General features: G+C 41.5%; 1 protein-coding gene across 2 annotated transcripts in view; it reads left to right on the forward strand.

The window, feature by feature from the left end:
• SLC35A3 (solute carrier family 35 member A3) overlaps positions 1-13413 on the forward strand; it is a 31800-nt gene extending 18387 nt beyond the window's left edge. For both annotated transcript variants that reach the window (XM_081195061.1, XM_081195060.1), the window contains exons 5-8: positions 2044-2215; positions 4995-5113; positions 6233-6366; positions 11189-13413. In XM_081195061.1, the coding sequence (XP_081051187.1) occupies positions 2044-2215; positions 4995-5113; positions 6233-6366; positions 11189-11279 (516 nt within the window). In that variant the 3' untranslated portion in view covers positions 11280-13413. The remainder of the gene's footprint in view (positions 1-2043; positions 2216-4994; positions 5114-6232; positions 6367-11188) is intronic.
• Positions 13414-22874: the final 9461 nt, after the last annotated feature.

Raw genomic sequence — 22874 nt, forward strand, 5'->3', positions numbered from 1 at the left:
AGGAATAAAGAAATAGAACACAATTGCAATCAGCTCTTTTGTCAATAAACGTCCCTCCCTGGATCTCTGCTTGTGATTCACTCATCATATATACCTTCAGGGTGCACTGAACTCCTGATTAATTGAACAGTGATAAGCAGATGGTGATGCTGCAGAGCAAAATGGGCCAAACGTTCACAACTCTTTTGGGCACTGTTTAATAATCTTGTTATTTTGGAAAGAAGTAGCAGAATAAATACTGTCCTAAACACATTTTACATGTTCAATTTATGCATTCTGTTCTGTGATATGATCCCGAGATATAGGCCATGTCACCAGTAAATGTACCTAGCTCTTTAGGGGCACCACTTACAAAACATAGAATTCAGTGCTCCAGTGTTGAACATCTGTTGAAGGACTTGCTGGATTAGTTTTTGTTGTTGTTGTTTCCTGCACATCTGGCTGGGGTTCCCCATCAACTCTGGGCAGCTCACAGCATATATAAAACATTAAAAACTTCCTGATACAGGGCTGCCTTCAGATGTCTTCTAAAAGTTGTGTAGTTTTTTTATGTCCTTGACATCTGAAGGGAGGGCATTCCACAGGGAGGGCAAACCTGAAAAACCCCAAAACGCTTCAGAAGACTGGGTTAAGAACTAGATGTTTTTATTAGCATGCGTTACAGCACAGTTCTGTTTGTGTTTGTTTGGAAACATGGCTCTCTGTATTCAGTAAGGCTTAGTCTCAGGTAAACATGCTTAACCTTGCAAATGTGCAGCCCAGTCCAAAGCATGTTTTCTCGGAAGTCACAATTAAGTGTCCACAGGGATGCAACCTTGAACTACCAGCACATGCACACTTATATGAGAGTTTGTCTCATTGAGATACGTGGGACTGGCTTCTGCATAAACATCAGGGCAGCCTGAATAGGTTTAGAGCCACAAACCAAAAAGTTGCCCAAACAAAATGGTGGGCATTAATTTGGGTGGAAATATTTATATTTTTTAAATGTGAAGGACTATGCCTAGGCATGGGATGCGGGTGGCGCTGTGGGTTAAACCACAGAGCCTAGGAAAATAAGCAGTATTGGTAAAAAGATTAACAAGAATATGTGAATACGGATTGACAATGGTTTAAAATATATAGTCATAATAGGTTAAGATATTGAGTAAAAATAAATGATAGAGGGTAAGGATTTGCTGAATTAATTATGTGAATTGGAATACAAAAAAGGGGTGTGTGAGGAGGTCAGGAAACAAGTAAATGAAATATAAGACATGAAAATATTGATTTCTTTTTAACTTTTTCTTACTTTTTATATGTTTTGTTTTTGTATTTTTGTATCTTTTTTCTTTTATTATTGTTATTTTTCTTATTTCTTATTTTTAATCTTGTAACTTTTTATTGCCTGTAAAATCTCAATAAATATCATTAAAAAAAAAACAACCACAGAGCCTAGGACTTGCCGATCAGAAGGTCGGCGGTTCGAATCCCCGCGATGGGGTGAGCTCCCGTTGTTTGGTCCCTGCTCCTGCCAACCTAGAGTTCAAAAGCACGTTGAAGGGCAAGTAGATAAATAGGTACCGCTCCGGTGGGAAGGTAAACGGCGTTTCTGTGCGCTGCTGTGGTTCGCCAGAAGCGGCTTAGTCATGCTGGCCACATGACCACATGAGCTGTATGCCGGCTCCCTCGGCCAATAAAATGAGATGAGTGCTGCAACCCCAGAGTCGGTCATGACTGGACCTAATGGTCAGGGGTCCCTTTACCTTTACCTTTATGCCTAGGCATGCAACTTTTAAAGGGACTTATTAAAAACCCAATTCTATTGTCAGTACAGTTTGATTCACTGCAAACTTGGAATGCCATCAATAGCTGCTCATGGGTATAAAGATGTGAATAAGGACTAAACAAGAGCTGGATGGGAAATGTTTCTGGTATTTCATTGCCTCTTTTCGCTTCTTGTCAGCAAGAACAAAGCACAAACTTCTGCTCTACGTCAAATTCTATTTGGCAACCTGTTGTACGATATTAATATACATGTTTTATTTTGCTCATTTCCTTTAGTGGCCATCAGATTCACAAGAAGCAGCCACTAAAGAACTCTCAGCAGGGTCACAGTTTGTGGGCCTGATGGCCGTACTCATGGCCTGCTTTTCAAGTGGATTTGCTGGAGTGTATTTTGAGAAAATCTTGAAAGAAACAAAACAGTCAGTATGGATCAGGAACATCCAGTTGGGTGAGTCTTGTTTCGAGAGAAACACAGAACGGAGATTCAGATTTCCAGCAGAATCTAATCAGAGTACCTCAACATGCTTTTGTGTAAATAAATTGTTACAGAAGCATATGCCAAATTTGCCATTAACTTTGCTAACAGGAACTCTATAAACGCTGCATCCTGTTCGGAATACAATTGTTGTTCATTTAACGTCTGAGTCAGCTTGTTTTGTTTGATTTGATATCATCTAATGGGTGCTAAATACGGTGGCTGAGATCCAAACCACAGTGCAACTAAAATTCTCTTTTAGGGGATTTTTTAATGCTTTGTCATTTTCCACGAGGGTCTTCTGTTTAAAGATTAAAAAGTCAAACATTCCGTCTGAAGTGTCGCAAGTTCACGGGCAAAACTAAGATAAGACTTTGGATCCTGGCTCATGTATTGTACTAGAAGTAGATTAAATTTGACTACATGTTTCCAATTTAAAGCATAATCCTAATGTGGCACTTATTTATGCTATGCCTTTATTTTAAAAATAAACTGGAAATATCAAGTTTCCCTGCAAACATTTTCTTGATGAATATTTAAATCCTCCTCCTATGTCTGTAACAGAATTGTGTAATAAAAACACACATGAATTCCTTTTGTTTAAAACAAAATATATCATTTCTCAACAACTGATTACAGGATTATGGACTGCCATTTTAAAAATATGATTGCATGTATATTTGTAGAGATATATTATGAACCAGTAGAAAAGCTCCTCTCCAGTTCATAGGTTAGATCTGAATTGACTGTACAGTTGTGCTATGAGACCTCATGTTAGCAGTTGAATCCATCCTTATTAATTTTGCTAATTGCCTTTCTCCTAAATGCACTCAAGGCAGCATTGAAAAATCCAGTATTGGTTACACAGTAAAATAACTATAACAATAAAATGTAACTGCAAAATTTTTAAAGCACAGGAAAACAGAAATGCATTTGCAGTAGGATTGCATTTTGCAAGTGGGTTTGGTTCCAAGGGTTCAGCAGACACAGAAAAACGCATATATATTGAAATTCTTGGAACTGACCCCACGCGAGCATCCCTGGCATTCTGGAACCCATGCACTGAGAAAGACAGAGAATTTTAAAGCAGATTTTAAAAAGTGGGGAGGCCCATAACTTTATTCTGTTTATTTATTCTAAACTGTATATGCCAGCTTTCTTCACAAGCAACAATTGGCACACCGCTTTCCTGTAACAAATTGCTCCCAAAGCAGATGATGATAATAATAATAATTTTTTTTTATACCCTGCCCATCCGGCTGGGTTTCGCCAGCCACTCTGGGCAGCTTCCAACAAAGATTAAAAATACACTAAAACATCAGTCATTAAAAACTTCCTGTCAGGGAACTGACATCGGAGCGAGAGGCGAAGGGGAGGCTCCCAGATGATGCTGGTGAAGGACCCAGCAGCAGGGGGAGAAACAGCTCAGTAGAGGGGGAAGCCAATCAGCGCAACACCGGAGATAAAGGGAGGCAGACGGGGAAAGTGGAGAGAGGGCTCCAGGACTCTTCACTGGACATCAGTGAGGAGAGCCCAGGTCCTCCATTACCCACGCCTTCCCTGCGCAGAAGACTCCCGCGCAGTGAGAGGAGGAGGAGACTGGGTGTCAAACAACTTTTATGTTGGAAGAGGTTCAAGAAACGCCCACTGACGGATTCTGCCAGTGACTGAGGCAGCCACGATGAGAAGGGGCTGTGCAGTCAGAAAGGTTTAACAAGGCAAATTAACCGAGAAAGGCACCAGTTTACGCACGAGTAACTCATACCCATTACACTTCCCTAAACAGGGCTGCCTTCAGATGTCTTCTAAACGTCAGATAGTTGATTATCTCTTTGACATCTGATGGGAGGGCATTCCACAGGGCGGGCGCCACTACCAAGAAGGCCCTCTGCCTGGTTCCCTGTAACTTCTCTTCTTGCAGTGAGGGAACTACTAGAAGGTCCTCAGCGCTGGACCTCAGTGTCCGGGCAGAATGATGGGGGTGAAGACGCTCCTTCGTGTATATAAAACAGAAAAGCAATGATCGATAAAATAGTTTGCAGCTAATAAAAATGCAAAAACGTAGGCTCAAAATGAAGAACTCGTAGCTTCAGAGGAAAATAGTCTTTTCAAAAGGGGAAACTCTTAAAAGTGACAGACTCACAAATTAAAAGCTTGCTTTAATAAATACATTTTCAAATCTAAGGGGAAAGACATTGCTTTTGACAGATATGCTGTGAGCATGTTGTTTAGGGCTTTAAATATCATAATATCCTGCTCTGGGTGGGCGCCAGTTTCAACTGTCGCGGGCTGAACACCATGCCCAGGGTGGCGAGCAGTCATGTTCCAGCAGCCAGCTGGCATAAATTCCCTGGCAAGCCACATTGCAGGGCAGAACAGCCTACCAAGTCTAAAGCTCAAACTGCCCAATCATGGGCAATCAATAGGATGACGTTTGGTTGGTGGACCTAGGCGAGGGAGTTCCCACTCTGGTCTGGCGGCTAAGGATAAAAAATCATAACAAAGGCCTTGAACAGGAGAGGCAGCCAGTTTACTTTCTACCTATGTCCAGCACCTGCCAGTAAACGGACAGAACTTTATACTAGTTGCAAGTATCAGGACATGATTCGGGATTCTCCATGAGGAGCACATTAATTAGCGCAGGAGGGGAATCAACCTGCATTTGGACATTCAGGTGAATTAAGAGAGTTTCTTCTTTTATTTTTGCCGTTCATTTCACTGTGCTTTAAAAAATCTGTCTCGTCTTTTAAAGGATTTTTTGGCAGCATATTTGGCTTGATGGGCGTCTACATTTATGATGGGGAACTTGTATCGAAGAATGGATTTTTTCAAGGTTACAACCAGCTCACCTGGATAGTCGTCATTCTGCAGGTAATGCATCCAGAATTACATTTTACACAAAAACCAGCAGAACTTATTCTCTCGCAGGATAAACATGTCAGTTTTCTGGGATAAGTACCGCTGCATCTTATTGAGGAGGGTCAATTATCTTTACAGTGGTACCTTGGGTTAAGTACTTAATTCGCTCCGGAGGTCCGTTCTTAACCTGAAACTGTTCTTAACCTGAAGCACCACTTTAGCTAATGGGGCCTCCTGCTGCCGCCGTGCTGCTGGAGCACAATTTCTGCTCTTATTCTGAAGCAAAGTTCTTAACCTGAAGCACTATTTCTGGGTTAGCAGGGTCTGTAACCTGAAGCGTATGTAACCTGAAGCATATGTAACCCGAGGTACCACTGTGTTCAGTTCAATTACTAGTTTAAAATACTTTGACTTATTAAACAGCCCCCCCCCCCATCAGACATTATTTTTCCTAAACTGAAATATACGTTTGTTGGCAAATTCCACCACCAAATCAAACGTCTAACACAAAGCATAATGTCTCTTCTACGATGGTGCCTTTTGTGACATGTGCAGGTGTCATCTTACAAGAGTTTCGTTTTTTACTTCAGATTATTCATATGCAGATTTATGCAGATTTAATTGACAAAACCCCAATTAATCAACTAACTTTTCTTTATTCAGTTGACAGCCCTATTATTAATGTAATATAATTTTGAACTTCCTCACCCTACATTATGGGTAAGCAAACTAAGGCCCGGGGGCCGGATGCGGCCCAATCGCCCTCTAAATCCGGCCTGTGGACGCTCTGGGGATCAACGTGTTTTTACATGAGTAGAATGTGTCCTTTTATTTAAAATGCATCTCTGGGTTATTTGTGGAGCATAGGAATTTGTCCTTCTCCCCCAAAATATAGTCCGGCCCCCCACAAGGTCTGAGGGACAGTGGACTGGCCCCCAGCTAAAAAAGTTTGCTGACCCCTGCCCTACATGTTAGTGTTAACAAATACCTATTTATTGCAATACATACAAAAGCCCTAGGGGAGGTGCCATCTTTGAAAAGACAGCCTTCCATTTTCTTTGCATAGTAAGGAAGGCCTCTTCTTCGAAGTTTTCAAATATGATGACAACTTGCTTTTCAATGTTTTGTCAGGCACTTGGAGGCCTTGTCATAGCTGCTGTTATAAAATATGCAGACAACATTTTAAAAGGATTTGCAACATCTTTGTCTATTATACTGTCAACATTAATCTCATACTTCTGGCTGCAAGATTTTGTCCCTACAAGGTAAGAGTATGTTATATAAATAACTTGAAATTTGTGTCTCAACTGATTTTAAGTAAATTTAACTGCTTAGGTTAGTACGCACTCTAAATACTTTGCAAGAGGATGCAGCCTTTGTATTTTATCGTGGAGAATGGTGGTTGTCATGTGGATTACAAAATATAGATTCTAGTCGGAGTCTATCAAAGGTTATAAAATGCACATTTTTGGTCGCTTGTGTCACTATTTCAGTACCTTTTCACATGCTTCTTTCTGACCGACTCAGTTTTTATGCCTGAATTGCACTGATTTACTTCATTAAACTGACTACACTGTTCTTGGTGTTAAGCTAGACATAAACTCTGCAGTTCTTAGGTAGCCTGGTGATGCACATTTTTTAAAAGTTAAGACCGAATTGCTGGGGACATGAGTCTTATCATGACCACAGCCTTCAGGGAGAGGAGATATAACCCTTCTCTCCCCAGCAACATGACGAACCCCCTGCTCCTGCAAATGTCGCAACTCATTTCCCTCCATGTTGCGATTCCAATAAAAATTGCTCCCCCAGTTTATTATTAATTAATTAATTTTTTTGAAAAAGAAAAACTCCAAGCATGGCTGTTAACCATGCAACTGAAATATTTTTTAATTTGGCCCTTTATTTCAGTGGGTTTATTCTGAGCCAAACATACTACTTTTCGTTTCTGCTAAGATCAACATATGCAAAGAGTAATGGTCACAGTGTTTTACTTTTCAGGGAAGGAAATATGAAATTACGGCATTTTAGACTACTTCCATATTAATCTGGACTCAAATATTTTTCAGGGTGATTCTTTGAAATAGGTGGCATATATCTTTATGTAAAACCATATTATGAATTTGTGTCCCCCCCCCCAAAAAAACCCCTTCTTTGTGAGTTTCATTGAATACAGAGGAACTTGATTACAAGTACATATGGTTCAGATAGCAACTGTAAGACATTTAAAAGAGCTCTACCTCTTTCCCCCTCAAAAAAAATAATCTCTGTATCTGCTGTTCCTGATTTTGTTTAGTGTTTAAATCTGAGGTGCTATCTGCAAGATCTACAATAACTAAAGTTACAGTTCAACCAGAAGCCCATTATTAATAGCTCAAACATTAATTCAGATAAGGAAAATGATCAAATTCAGTATGCCAGAGTGCAAAACATCTAGCTGAATTGGCTTTGGTTTGCTACTAATTTTCACTGGTATAACATTCAAGTAACACAGTCATACCTTGGTTCTCGAACAGAATGTGTTCCAGGAGTCCGTTCGACTCCCAGAACTGTTCGAAAACCAAGATGTGGCTTCTGATTGGCTGCAGGAGCATCCTGCAGCCAATCGGAAGCTGTGGAAGGCACACTGGACGTTCAGCTTCTGAAAATGGTTCGAAAACCGGAACACTCACTTCTGGTTTTTGATTGTTCGGGAGTTCCAAGGTGTTTGGCAACCAAGGTAGGACTGTATATATTTTTGAAACCAATATTCACCATCTGTTGTTGGACTAATATTGGGCATCCTGAGTTCTAATTCAGTACATACTCAGGTACAGTGGTACCTCGGGTTAAGAACTTAATTCGTTTTGGAGGTCCATTCTTAACCTGAAACTGTTCTTAACCTGAAGCATCACTTTAGCAGCCTCCCGCTGCTTCCACGCCGCTGCTGTGTGATTTCTGTTCTCATCCTGAAGCAAAGTTCTTAACCCGAGTTACTATTTCTGGGTTAGCGGAGTCTGTAACCTGAAGCGTCTGTAACCCGAGGTACCACTGTATCAGTATTTGCCTGGCAATTGTAATCAAACTGTAAACGAACTAAACAACTCAACTAAACAGTGGGGATTCGGTGTTTTTCAGAAAGTTTAATGGTGATTAGACACACAAATGGCATGCCCATTTAAAGCCCCCCAAAGCCTCACCCAGCAGGGTCAATATAGATTAGGCTTTTATTGATGGAGCTTGTTGCCCACCAATCTGCTCCAAGTTCCATGGTCCACCCACTTCTTGTGCAGATTCTTTTCCATTGCTGAGCTGTGCCAGTTCTGTTCATCAGATGTGAAACGCTCAATCTGATGTCATTCAGGGTGAGCAAATCAGAGTCCTGTTTTTCCTGGTGGAAAAGCAGTTCCTTCAGCAAAAGTGTTTTTGTGAAAACCTCTGAGGATTGGGGATTTTTGCAAGCCCCGAATCAGTGACTTCGTCTGCTTGCATGACTATCACTGGTGTGCCAGGATTTCTGTGTAGAGAACTGCTATGGCAACCAAACTGCTGCACTACCCTTACAAGCATACAATATTGGCTCCCGTTTATGATGGAGGGAGGAAGATTTTGGGCCTAAAGTTTCTTGCTGCTCAGCTGCAATTTCACGTGCTGTAGCACAGCCTTCAGGTAAGAACAGGGGTGATCGACACGTTACACCATCTGGTAGAATGAATAAAAGTTCTATCATCTTCTTCTTTAGAATGGGAGCCAGGAAACAAGGGGGGCACTATTGATAGTGCACCTGCAACGGTTTCCCTTGTTTGACACTCAGGATTGTAGCTCAGTAACAGAGTAGTACATGCTTTTGATGCAATGATCTCTATTACAGTCCTTGATGGTGTACCGTGTCGATCACCCCGTTCTCACCTGAAGGCTGTGCTACAGCACATGAAATTGCAGCTGAGCAGCAAGAAACTTTAGGCCAAAAATCTTCCTTCCTCCATCATAAACAGGAGCCAATATTGTACTGTGGTACCTCGGGTTACATATGCTTCAGGTTACATACGCTTCAGGTTACAGACTCCGCTAACCCAGAAATAGTGCTTCAGGTTAAGAACATTGCTTCAGGATGAGAACAGAAATCGTGCTCCGGCAGCGCGGTGGCAGCAGGAGGCTCCATTAGCTAAAGTGGTGCTTCAGGTTAAGAACAGTTTCAGGTTAAGAACGGACCTCCGGAACGAATTAAGTACTTAACCCGAGGTACCACTGTATGCTTGTAAGGATAGCACAGCAGTTTTGTTGCCATAGCAGTTCTCTACAGAAATCCTGACACACCAGTGATAGTCGTACAAGCAGACGAAGTCACTGATTTGGGGCTTGCAAAAATCCCCAATCCTCAGAGGTTTTCACAAAAACACTTTTGCTGAAGGAACTGCTTTTCCACCAGGAAAAACAGGACTCAGACTTGCTCACGCTGAATGACATCAGATTGAGCTTTTCAGGTAGGAGTCGGAAAAACCATTTACAGTGGTGCCTCACAAGACGAAAAGAATCTGTTCTGTGATTCTCTTCGTCTAGCGGTTTTTTCGTCTTGCGAAGCAAGCCCATTGACGGATTAGCGGATTAGCGCTATTAGCGGCTATTAGCGGCTTTTAGCGGCTTATCGGCTTATCTGATCAGCTGATAAGCGGCTTAGCGGCTTAGAAAAAGGGGGGAGGGGAAAAAACCCGCAGGAACTCGCAAGACATTTTCGTCTTGTGAAGCAAGCCCATAGGAGATTCGTTTTGCGAAGCAGCTCCAAAACGGAAAACTCTTTCGTCTAGCGAGTTTTCCGTCTTACGAGGCATTCGTCTTGCGGGGCACCACTGTATACCATTTATAAAACCCTGCTACTGCCAGTCATTGATTGAGCTGGACGAGCCAACAGTTTGATTCTCCATTGAGCAGCTTTTTATGTTCCCAAGTTGAACATAAGTTGATTAGAATCTTTCCTTTCCTTATTTGCATACTTTTAAGAGAGAATATTAAAACACCAGCAGTGCGTTCAGTCAGAAACGGAAGAAAAATATTTAGAGCAGGTACATACTTGCCTGAATTTTGAAAGCCCACTCTTTTGATAGCCACAATTTTTTGATACCCTGAATTTTGATGCACACTTTTTCAGCCATTTTGAACCCTGCAGCCTACATATTGGACTTCTCTGTCTAAGCCAGTGTTTCCCAACCACTGTTCCGCGGCACACTAGTGTGCCGCGAGATGTTGCCTGGTGTGCCGCGAGATGTTGCCTGGAGGGAGGCGGGCGAGTCGGGCGGCGAGAGGCGGGGCAGCGCCGGCGAGGAGAGGCCGCCCAGCGCGGAGCTCTCGCCGTCTGCCTGCCTGGCTGCCTGCGAGCTCGGCGGGCAGCGCCTCTGTCTGCAGCGCCCGCCTCGCGGCTCTCATTCCCTGCCCCTGCCAAAGCTCACCCAGCCAAGCTGCGCTCTCCTTCCTGCCTCGCTTTGCTGCCTCCTCCCCCCCACCCCCAAAGCTTGGAGGTTCCCCAGCAAGGGAGAGGGAAAAAAATTGAAACTTACACTTTCGTGCGTCCCTCCCGGCGTGACGCTGCGCGCTGACGTCACGGGGCTGTAATGGTGGTGTGCCTCGAGATTTTTTTCATCAAACAAGTGTGCCTTTGCCCAAAAAAGGTTGGGAAACACTGGTCTAAGCCACTGTCTTCCATGCCTGCGGAAGTGTCCAAAGCAAAACAATGGCTTTTTTGTCCAATTCTCTCTCAGACAACATCATGAGACTTTAACAGTAACCATTTGCAAGCTGGGAGGTTCTGTCGTGTTGCCATGCAAAAGTCTCATATTTGCTCACTGCATCCATTTAATAAGGCACTATTTTATCACTTTTATTTTATTGTTCCAGTTCCTTTGCAGACCTCTGTATGTGTCCTGGTGTTTCATTATATGACCAGGTTAAGAGAAAAGCCAGATATCTGCTTGTAAAAAGAACAGGGAAATGGGAAATGGGAAAAGCAAAACTAACGAACATTTTGGTCATGAAATAAATACACTGAAGTCAATGATATCCAGTTTATGAATGTATATGATCTTAAGTCTCTCCCCCCCCCCTCTTTTTCACTTTCAGTGTTTTTTTCCTTGGAGCCGTTCTTGTAATAGCTGCTACATTCCTATACGGTTATGATCCAAAGCCTGCAGGGAATCCTATTAAAGCGTAGCAGATTCTTCAGTGCCAGCCCTTTTTTTTGCAAAAACTGTGCATTAAGGACCTCAAAATAATTATATGGAGGACCACCAAGCACTGGAATGGAAGAGTTTACATGGTATCTGAAGAATGACAACATATTAAAATAATGGTCTATGGGAGACCAAACTACAGAAAGACAGAAAACAGTATGTACCTCTGGAAACGAAGGAAGTCCTAGAACAAAACTTGAAGGGAACACGTTGCACCTAATACCTACAATTAGAAATGCTTCCTGCTTGAACTCTGAGGTTAAATCAGAATTATTTACTGTATTTGACAGCTGCAGAAATGCCCTATGCACTCTTCTTGCAAGAGCACATGACATTTGTTGAATCATACCTTTTTTTCTTTTCTTTTTTTGCAAATTGACTGTTTCATCTTAGTATGTTTTTTTTTTTAACTTGCTGTATATTTGTAATGATCAAATCAAAGTGAAATAAGACTTGGTGCAACCATGGCGTTTCTGATTTGGTATTCCGATTTAAACTCCTGCAAAGTAGGATTGAATCGTTCTCATTTCAGACATTTTAAATACTTTATATAGAAAGCTGAACAAGTAAACAGAAATTGGTGTTGGGAAACATATACACATTTCTTATGGTCACGAGAAACCTTTTTGATAAGATTCCCAGAGAGGAAGAATTTGAATCCACAAATAATAAAAAGGATTAATCAGAAGTGTTGTGGGGTTCAGGTCACAACGTACGCTGCTGCAGCACTACCACTGAGTCTGACCAAAGGCTTCGTAAAATCAAATTGAAGAGGCATAGCTACCGTGCTTTCATTCAACAAAAGGCTATGCTAGAGTGCCAGAGTTGGCACCAGATATGGATGTGTGTGTTCAAAGAGCAAATCCTTTTTATATAAAGATATAAAAGCAAAAAAAAATCTTGTAATTACCTTACAGTGCATTTCATTGCTTCACAATTTAATTTGAAAATATTTTAAACTGTATTTTTAAAATTAGTCATGGAAATGTTTAAAGGTATTATCGTTCCTTTTGGAGCTATGGTGATATATCATGTGAATATACTGTATTATATTACAGAGCTTTAAAAAAACACACACACACATAAGAATTATGTAACTGAGAGTGGTTTTTGTCCAGTCTTGTGAAGAATACATGCTAACTGTATTAATATCGATAACATTATTGTGCAATGAGTATAGGGCATCATTTCTCCTGGTACAAGGGATTGCCAAAGAACCTTCTTTCCTTCATCCTGGAATGGCTGGGCAAACCTTCTTGGAACACTTGTTACGGCTTAATATTGTGGGCAAATCTGGTGTTTAACTGCTTATGGTAACATATCAAAAGTAAGGAAATGTCTACAAAACACCCCACTTACACATCTGTGTAACAACCATGGTTCTTCTTGCCTTCTGCCCCAACATGTTTCTAATAATAATAATAATAATAATAATAATAATAATAATAATAATAATAATTTATTATCTATACCACGCCCATCCGGCTGGGTTTTCCCAGCCACTCTGGGCGGCTTCCAACAAAAGATTAAAAATACATTAAAACATCAGTCATTAAAAACTTCCCTAAACAGGGCTGCCTTCGGAAGTCTTCTAAACATCAGATAGTTGTTTATTTCTTTGACATCTGATGGGAGGGCGTTCCACAGATGTCAAAGAAATAAATGTCAAAGAAATAAATAGATGTTTCTGTGATGCTGCTAGGAGTCTCAGAGCACTCTTGTGATTCTCACAGCTACAATTCTATGGGTTCTTCGTGGGGAGCTATGAGTTACATTAATTTAATGTTCCTTTGCTTCAGAATTAGTCTATTAAAATATTTCAGAGCATAATCCCATGCATTTCTACTTAGGTGCAAGTTCCCATTACATTCAGTGGGACTTTCTCCCAGGTAAGTGTGTATGGGATTGAAATATCAAGTCCGTTAAGTCAAACCTAATCGAAGTGTCAGGTTAGTGCACAGCTTTTTTTCCTTTTTACGGTAAAGAATTAATTTACAAATGGTGCATTAATGATCGCTTTTCTGCAGCGTTTCCACTGGTAACGGTTCAAAGTGAAAGTAATTTATATTCCAAACATTGGCATTAGCAAAGAAATAAAGTGTTTATGAAAATAAAGGAGCTTTTATTTTATTTTTTTCAAAATTGTAATGGTGATTTGACCAACCATATTTAACAAAAAATGCTATATCATTTTGACTATCAACTGATGTATCCACCCGCATTTGTTTACCAACCTTGAACCTCATTTATAAGTCATTGTTGTTTTGGTGTTACAAGGAGAAAATGGGAAAGTTTATCAGACTGTTGTGATACTAGCTGAAACTTCTCTCGAGAGTGTGTTATGCTTTATTGTGATCATGATTTCAGGCAGCGGAACCATGCATGTTTTGAAGAAATTCTACCCATTTGTGCAAGAAATCCAGTGCACATATTGTTGGATCTGTTACACAAAGGAGGTAGGTGTTATACTAACAGATAACTCATGGGTAGGCAAACTAAGGCCTGGGGCCCGGATCCGGCCCAATTGCCTTCTCAATCCGACCCGCGGATGGTCCGGGAATCAGCGTGTTTTTACATGAGTAGAATGTGTCCTTTTATTTAAAATGCATCTCTGGGTTATTTGTGGGGCATAGGAATTTGTTCATTTTCCCCCTTAAATATACTCCGGCCCCCCACAAGGTCTGAGGAACAGTGGACCGGCCCCCTGCTGAATAAGTTTGCTGACCCCAGAGATAAATGCTTTCTGAACATGTCTTCTTATAAGCACAAATCTAGGGCAAAGGAAAATCAGTGTTTGGGGGTGGAGAGGATGCCTAATACTTTCTACATCTTATCTCACAATGCAAAAGCTGCTCTCTCCCAGTGCCATTTCCTCACATCCTAACTTCTTCCAACATCATAACCTGACTGGGGTTGGGATGGGGAGAGAATAGCTTCAAACCTTAAAAAACTAGAAACAAATGAGAAGCCATGAAAGTCTTCAGGGTTCCCATTTCCTGTACCATGAGCAATTTTCTAACAGTCCATGTTAAGTTGTGGGTGAACATATCAGACGACACAGCGATTCTTCAAACAGCTCTTGTTTATTCACAGGCCAGGACAGAACTGAACTGAAGGGCTCAGTCAGCCTGCTTATATAGAGCTCCAGTACAATGTAACTGTAACAATTTTCTAAAACTATCCAATCACTGAATGTCACTTTCGATCCCTTATTTGCATAACTATCTACAGTATCCCCCTGCTGGCCCAGGGTGAGAACTTCAGTACATAACAGTCCATATGTTATTCGGCCCTGCACCAAAGGTTTTTTTTATTAATTATAACCCTGCCCTTCACCAAATGCTCCCAAGGTGGGTGGATGATGTTGTCATCATCATTAATGTTTTAATTGCCTTCTACACCATCATCTCAAGGCGAAGTACACCTCAAACTGCCCAAAACCTTTGAACACCAAAAGTTTTGTTTGAAAACAAAACAAAACAACACAAAATAGACGCATTTATCCAGCTGAGAGAGAAGACTGTTGGAACAAAAATGGCTTCTGCTGTTTGTGGAAAATGCAGAGAGTGGGTTTCTGTTGTATCTTGACAGGAATACTGTTCCACAGAGCAGGGGTATCCATACTGAAATTGTGTAGAATGCAATACTAAAACCAACAAATACAGAAAATAAACGGCTGGAAAGTCCCAAATACAAATAATTATATAAAAATAAACAACCAACCATTGCATTCAGACTGCAATTCCATACCTGCTTTCCTGGGAACAGGAAACGCCATAGAATGTACAGTGGTGCCTCGCAAGACGAATGCCTCGCAAGACGAAAAACGCGCAAGACGAAAGAGTTTTCCGTTTTTTGAGTCGTTCCGCAAGACGAATTTCCCTATGGGCTTGCTTTGCAAGACGAAACGTCTTGCGAGTTCTTGCGAGTTTGTTTCCTTTTTCTTAAAGCCACTAAGCCATTAATAGCCGCTAAGCCATTAATAGCCGCTAAGCCGCTAATAGCCGTGCTTCGCAAGACGAAAAAACCGCAAGACGAAGAGACTCGCGGAACGGATTAATTTCGTCTTGCGAGGCACCACTGTACTTCTGAGTAGACTTTATAGAATTGCACTGCAAGATTTTAGAACTAGAAAGAACTATAAACACAACTGACATTTTTTTTAAAAAAAAACAACTGGCCCTTGTGAAGAAAATTAATTATGAAAGTTTAGTCATCTCTCATGTTGGTGGAAGGGAGCTCAGGTTGGAAGCCGATGTTTTTCCTTAAATTCTATTTTTTTTTTGTTTAGTCGTTTAGTCATGTCCGACTCTTCGTGACCCCATGGACCAGAGCACACCATGCACTTCTGTCTTCCACTGCCTCCCAGTTTGGTCAGACTCATGTTGGTAGCTTCGAGAGAACACTGTCCAACCATCTCATCCTCTGTCGTCCCCTTCTCCTTGTGCCCTCCATCTTTCCCAACATCAGGGTCTTTTCCAGGGAATCTTCTCTTCTCATGAGGTGGCCAAAGTATTGGAGCCTCAGCTTCATGATCTGTCCTATTTTACGTTTTGCTTATTACAATGCTGCACTTGGAATTCATTTGTTTTTCCTCCTATGCTTGTTTGGATAAAAGTACTGAGAAATTTGAGCTATCCCTGAATTCAGCATGGGAATGGAACAGAGTCACAGTAGGCATGAATTTCCTAGTATTATTAGGGTTCTCTTTCGTTCTTTGGGGGCTCTTGAATTGGACAAATTCAGGCATTGTCAGAGACATAATCATTCAGTTGAAATGGTAGCTGGTTGATAACTGGATACGTTTATTTATCAAGGGGGTAGGTTCCTATTGCCCCCGCCCCAAACACAGTATTCTCAGGAGACATTATACTAGTCTTGATCATTTTGGCTATCTCATCTTGAAAATTCATTTCTGTTGGGCGAACAGTGTTTGCTTATTTAGCAACCCTAATTCAGAGGATTAGCAAATCACTTTATATATAAAAAATCAATACAGCATATTTTAATCATTTTCACAGTATCCCCCCCCCCGAAGCCCTAGGATGAAATTGGGCCTGTGATTAACTGAAATGCAGGACTCAACGTAATAGTTTGAGATTAAGCCATTATCATTTTTAATTACTTGAATGTTTTTCGCTTACCTGGGAGAAAGATCCATTGAACCCAATAGGATTAATTTCTGAGGAGAGAAGGATTGCTCTGTAATAGGATATCTGAATCCTGTAATCTGAGGTAATAATTGGTACTATGGTGTTGAACAACCTCTGTAAGTAAGAATAAAAGTTTGGAAATACTAAAATTGGCTGATGGAGGTGAGGAGAAGAATGACCTTAATGGGCAATGTAACAGTTCAGCGTCCACTGAATGCTGTTTAGCTGTTCCAATTGTCTTCACAGCAACCCTTCAACTTTTATCACTATTAAATTCCATTTTACAGATGGGGAAAGTTTTGCCTAAAGTCACACTGTGCCATCCTGACTGGCAAGTGAACTGAACCTATATCCCAGAACAAAATAGAAAATAGCTATCCCACCCCCCGAAAAATCACCAATTAAAACTAGTTAAATATCTGAAGCAGGCGCTCAGAGAACAATGCAGCGACTACTTCACATTTTTAAAATGGCACAATCAGATTCATTTTTTAAATGGAACAATCAGATTCATTCCATACATTGCTACCCTGCTCTGTATCCCAAAGTTTCCAGAGTAGCTCACCAATCAAGAAGAAATTAAAACCTTAAAAAGTCCTCTAATGCAGCAAGTAATTAAAAACCAATACACTTTTCTAATCACAGAAGTAACGGCTGCAATCTTCCATGAGTCCACACTTTACAGATTAATTGAAACTCTTAGAAAAGTTATTGAAAAATTTGATGCTCCTACTGAGGAGTGTTGCTTGCCCTTATTATTACCCTTTCACAGACATTCTTGGAGAAGCATGCGGTGAAGAAGAGGGGAAATAGCAAACATATCACTGGCTGAGTAACAATGGATCCTCAGACAGGGGACGTGGGTGGCGCTGTGATCTAAACCCCAGAGCCTCTTGGGTTTGCCGATTGGAAGGTCTGCGTTCGAATCCCCGAAACGGGGTGAGCTCCCGTTGCTCTATCCCAGCTTCTGCCAACCTAGCAGTTCGAAAGCATGGCAGTGCAAGTAGATAAATAGGTACCGCTCCAGCAGGAAGGTAAACAGTGTTTCCGTGCGCTCTGGCACTCGTTACAGTCCTCTGTGCACCGGTAGCGGTTTAGTCAAGAGGCCACAAGATTCGGAAAACTGTGGACAAACACCGGCTCCCTCGGCCTGAAAGCGAGATGAGTGCCGCAACCCCATAGTCACCTTTGACTGGACTTAACCGTCCGGGGTCCTTTACCTATATCATACGTTACAGTTAGGGGAGCTGATTTATGCTGTAACATTTAAAAGCTTGCCACCACATGGTGGGAGCTAACTAAACCATTCTTGCATAGCTGGGACAGCAGCAATAATAATGAGCTAAGGAACTCGGGTGGCGCTAGGGACGCGGGTGGCGCTGTGGGTAAAACCTCAGCGCCCAGGACTTGCCGATCGCATGGTCGGCGGTTCGAATCCCCGCGGCGGGTGCGCTCCCGTCGTTCGGTCCCAGCGCCTGCCAACCTAGCAGTTCAAAAGCACCTCCGGGTGCAAGTAGATAAATAGGGAGCGCTTACCAGCAGGAAGGTAAACGGCGTTCTGTGTGCTGCGCTGGCTCGCCAGATGCAGCTTCGTCATGCTGGCCACGTGACCCGGAAGTGTCTGCGGACAACGCTGGCTCCCGGCCTATAGAGTGAGATGAGCGCACAACCCTAGAGTCTGGCAAGACTGGCCGTACGGGCAGGGGTACCTTTACCTTTACTAAGGAACTTTTATAAAGGTCCCTCTCAAATGCCGGCATGCCTTTAAATGCTACAGCAGCACCATCTATGGGATAAACCTGCAGAAGAACAGCTCTCATGCCACTTCTGAAACACCCAGACTACCCAAGATGCCCTTGTTTGTAGTTTCTGCAGCCAAGAATTCACTAGTGTACAGTATTTGAAAGTAGCTTTGATATACTTAAATCAACCCTGCCAATGAATACCTCACTATGTCACACCCACATTATTTATAAGGAGTGCAAATTTATTTTGGAAGCGTGCATGCACGCAGTAGGAATATTTCACTGCTGTATCTGATCATCTTAGGAATATGTTTTCCATACATCTTAAACAAGCCAGAGCAATGGCTAGAGAAACAAAACAATAGCTACCTGCAGTTGATGTGAAGAATTATTCTGAGTACGTTTAAACTTGGCATATGCAGCAGTAGCAAAAACGGGAGACGACCAGGTTTCTTGGCTCATCGTTAAAGAGACCCACTTATGCAAAACTGAATTTGTTAAGCAGATTCATTTATTTCACTTATGACTGCTACCAGTCATCATTCTCTCTTGTCACTTCTTTCTTTTAACATAATACCTGTTGTCAGAGTCCATTTTGGCAGATTTAGCTCTGGCACTGGTTTAAACGGATAGCGGATTTGGATAAACAATACTGTACATGAATTGTATGTACATATACACAAAACTGGATACAGAACTTCCTATGAAACAATAAAATTGAATTGAATTTGCTTGTAGGTTTTCTTACATTCTAGGCTTAGTCAAAGAATAATTGTTCCCCTGCCAGTCATTTGCACACAGAAAGATGAGCAATTTTTTTGTCCTTGCTTGTAAAAACTATATTTTTACTGTGACCTGCTGCTGCTGTTTTGTCTCCCTTTAGAAAGTGGACTGTATGTTTGGCCACAATATTTGCTTTTTACATAATAGGATGTTTTATTATGATGCATACGTGTTGCTGGACTTGTAGAAATGTAATTTGATGGCTCCCATTTGGAAGAATTTGAAGACCTGATTTTGTTCACTTTTTAAAATAGATAAATCTTCCCTGATATTTATAATGCTGGACTGATTTCATGTTAGCAGCTGCTTCTATGAGAAAGAACATTTGGATGAAAGATTTCATGCATGTACTCTTGCATCAATCGATGACAATGATGATCCTTTTACCCTGATGAAACCCAAAGCTCCATGCATACTGAAGGAAATTTTGTACCTGCCAAGTCAGAATCCACTTAGGAGAGTCCTAAGTTCACAACCTGTGGTGCAAGCCCAGCCCCAATATTGGTGATGATCTGCGATCAGAGTCCAACGACTCTGGTGTTGTGGCGCTCATCTCGCTTTATTAGCCGAGGGAGCTGGTGCACAGCTTCCGGGTCATAGCCAGCATGACTAAGCTGCTTCTGACCAAACCAGAACAGCGCACGGAAACGCTGTTTACCTTCCTGCCAGAGTGGTACCTATTTATGTACTTGCACTTTGACGGGCTTTCAAACTGCTAGGTTAGCAGGAGCAGGGACTGAGCAACAGGAGGTCGCACCATTGCGGGGATTCGAACCGCCTACCTTCTGATCGGCAAGTCCTAGGCAATTCAATGACTGTTCAGCTCCACAAGCTCATTTCAAGTTTGGGGGGTTGGAAGCAAAACAGGTAGAAAAAATGGGAAGTGTGGTCTAAGCTTTTAAAAGCAGTTTTGAGAAATTATTACTTGGGTGCCTGGCCAATCTATGGCCCAAACTATGCTACAACAGGAGACACCTTATTAGTCATCTCCTGAAGCATTTGTTTTATTCTCTTCACTTCCTCACCAGTAGGTAAGAGCGTGGGCTGAGGTTTAATCTTGTTCAGCTTCCAAAAGACAGGACACCAGTCCTGCTTCCCCTCAGGCCTTTCAGTTTATAATATGCATACGCAGCCACCTTCTGGAAGCTGCAGACAGGTAAGCAGCCTCTTTGCTCTGTCAAAACCTGTTGCGGCAGGTGCCTGTTATGAACCTTTCCCCTTCCCAAGGTGTAATATAATCTCAAAAATACAATCTCAGCTGCAGAGCATTGTGAAAGTGTTGTAGGCAACTCGCCAAAGATTTCAGTTGGTAAGGTGAAAATGATTTTTACATTTGGGTCCAGAACCTGATGGGATAAATATGAAAAGAAGGGGGATAATTTGGTAGCCATCCTGTTTTAGAACCACAAACTATTGGAATAATGGATGCCCTTTTCAGACTATTTAAAGAAACATTTTATGATGAATATGAACTGGAGGGCCAAAAGAAGTAAACGAAAGAAACCCTTGTGAGCTGCGAGGTCTCACTTCCAAAACATGCTTTCTGCTAATCTCAGTGTGCATTTTCTGCTCTTGGCTTGCCTTCTTCCAAATGCATAGGCTAGACTACCCTGAGGTTAAGAACGTAAGAAGAGATTTCTGGATCAGGCCAGAGCCCCATCTAGACCAGCATCCTATTCTCACAGCGACCAACTGGACACCTATGTAGAGCACCTAAGCAGGAGTTTGTTTTGTCTGTCCTGAGCCTTCCAATGAAGCAGAACATTGGATGCCCATGGGTTCTGCTGTGAAAGAGGGAAAATTTTCTTGTCTTTATCTTTGTTCATCCCACACATGCTTTTATGTGCTTCTCTTATCTCATCTCTTGCTCACCTTTTCTCTAAACTAAAAAGCCCCAAATGCTGCGACCATTCTTCATAAGGCATTTGTTCCAGTCCTTTGATCATTTTGGCTGCCCTTTTCTGAAACTTTTCTGACACTACCAAATCCTTTTTGAGGTGAGACATCTAGAACTGGACACAGTATTCCTAATGTTGCCACAGCATAGATTTGTATAACAGCAGAACAGCCGTGGCAGTTTTTATTTTATATTCCTTTCCTAATGATCCCTAGAATTTGCCTTTTTCATGGCCTCCACACACCAAGTTGACATCTGACCTATCCACTACGACCTCAAGGTCTTCCTAGTTAGTTCTGGTTGGGCTGTTCTTTCTTTCTTTCTTTCTTTCTTTCTTTCTTTCTTTCTTTAAAACAAAAAATTAAAACAAACCGATACAAAACAACCACAACAATTCCAAGGATCATGTCAAGAAAGGGGGAAAATGTACATGAACGATATGTCCTCATTACATGTGTTTGGAAAGAATATATCTATAAATGCCAAACATATAGGATCAATTACAACAGCAGACTTACAAAGTTGAAAATAACCTTCTTTAAACCTTGGAGACAATCAACATGATACCCAAATAAACAAAAATCTGGAAGTTCAGTAAATATCTCAAAATAAATATAAAATAGAAGGTGGTCCAGGTTCTTCTGCTGAGGAATTAATGAAAGAAATGAATGGAGACCCGTTATCATAACATTTATCTCTGGTAATATCGCCCCTGACTTCTCCATAATGTTGTGTTGGTCTGTCTACAAGCACAACCTTCCAAACCCTATCATAGCAGTTTTGCAGTTTTACTCTTTACACACACTAAAAGCAAATGTTTAAGACTGTAAGAAGAAAGTGTCCTTCCAATTTAAATTCGGGCCAGGGAGTTGGGAGAAGTCTGCCAAAGTTTGCAGAAGCTCTTTGGGCAACTGTGGCCTGTATGAAAGGTGGTGATGGATGAGCTCCACTTGGCTTGCTGCAGAAGTCACTTAAAAAAGAAAAAAGCTTTTCTAATAAATGTTTTTAAAATAACAACCCAATTCTGAGTCGTTAAAAAACCAACATCTTGACTATCCTTGGCAAGGGAGGGAAATAAATGGAAGTGAGAAGGGCTTGGTTCCAGTATGAGAATTGATGTGCATGTTGGTGAATGCTGTTTCCTGCTGGAGAGCATGGGATCTGTAGTTTCCCCTGCCTCCCAATCAGAGTAGGGAAGCAGAGAAAACTTCAAATCTCAGGTTCCTCATCAGGAACCTGATGTTTCATCACATAGGAGCTCATTTCCATTCAAGAGTGAGGCTTACTCTTTTCCTGTCTTGATGAGAAGCAAGCCCTTCTCATCACCAGTCCCTTCCTTCCAATCCTTTTCAAGGGTATTATGTTTGGTTGGAGGAGGGTATGGTGATGTGAACAGGATTGCAGTGGAAATGGAGACCAACCCTAGAATGAACTCTAAATTCTAAGGCATCATAACTGAGGCGGATTTTTGTATTTCAGACTCCTCCAATTCCCTTTTTGCCCTCATTTGTCGAAGGCAATGGGTATCTCATGAATTGCAGGCTAGTAGCAAGGAAAGTCCTGTGTGGAATAGGACAGCTGAACTGTGGAACCGCATCCATCAGTCTCTGTTCTCTGAAGTTAAGCTTCAGTGAGTTAAGCTTCATAAAGGACTAGTCATAAAGTGTGACGTCTGTGTCAAATTCATTCTGCTGCTCCGTGTATCGGTTAAAGATTTATACTGCCAGTGCCTCTCATTTAAATGACTCTGAAAGCAGTAGGGTTGCATAGGGCCTATGTGAGTTAGTGCATGTATTGACCAGGAGGGTCAATAAACCCAGTGTGCAAGAACTGGCTTAATGTGCCCCACTGTGAGAGAGGGGAGAAAATAATAATGAAAGAATGAAATACATTAATGTACACTTCATAGTTCCCTTTTTATTGCACAATGTAAATATAACCCAATGTACTACATTTAGCAGACAAAGTGTAAACATACAGTATCTTTAAAAAATAATG

This window comes from Podarcis bocagei, assembly GCF_964188305.1.
Source record: "Podarcis bocagei genome assembly, chromosome: 5".
NCBI classification, from domain to species: domain Eukaryota; kingdom Metazoa; phylum Chordata; class Lepidosauria; order Squamata; family Lacertidae; genus Podarcis; species Podarcis bocagei.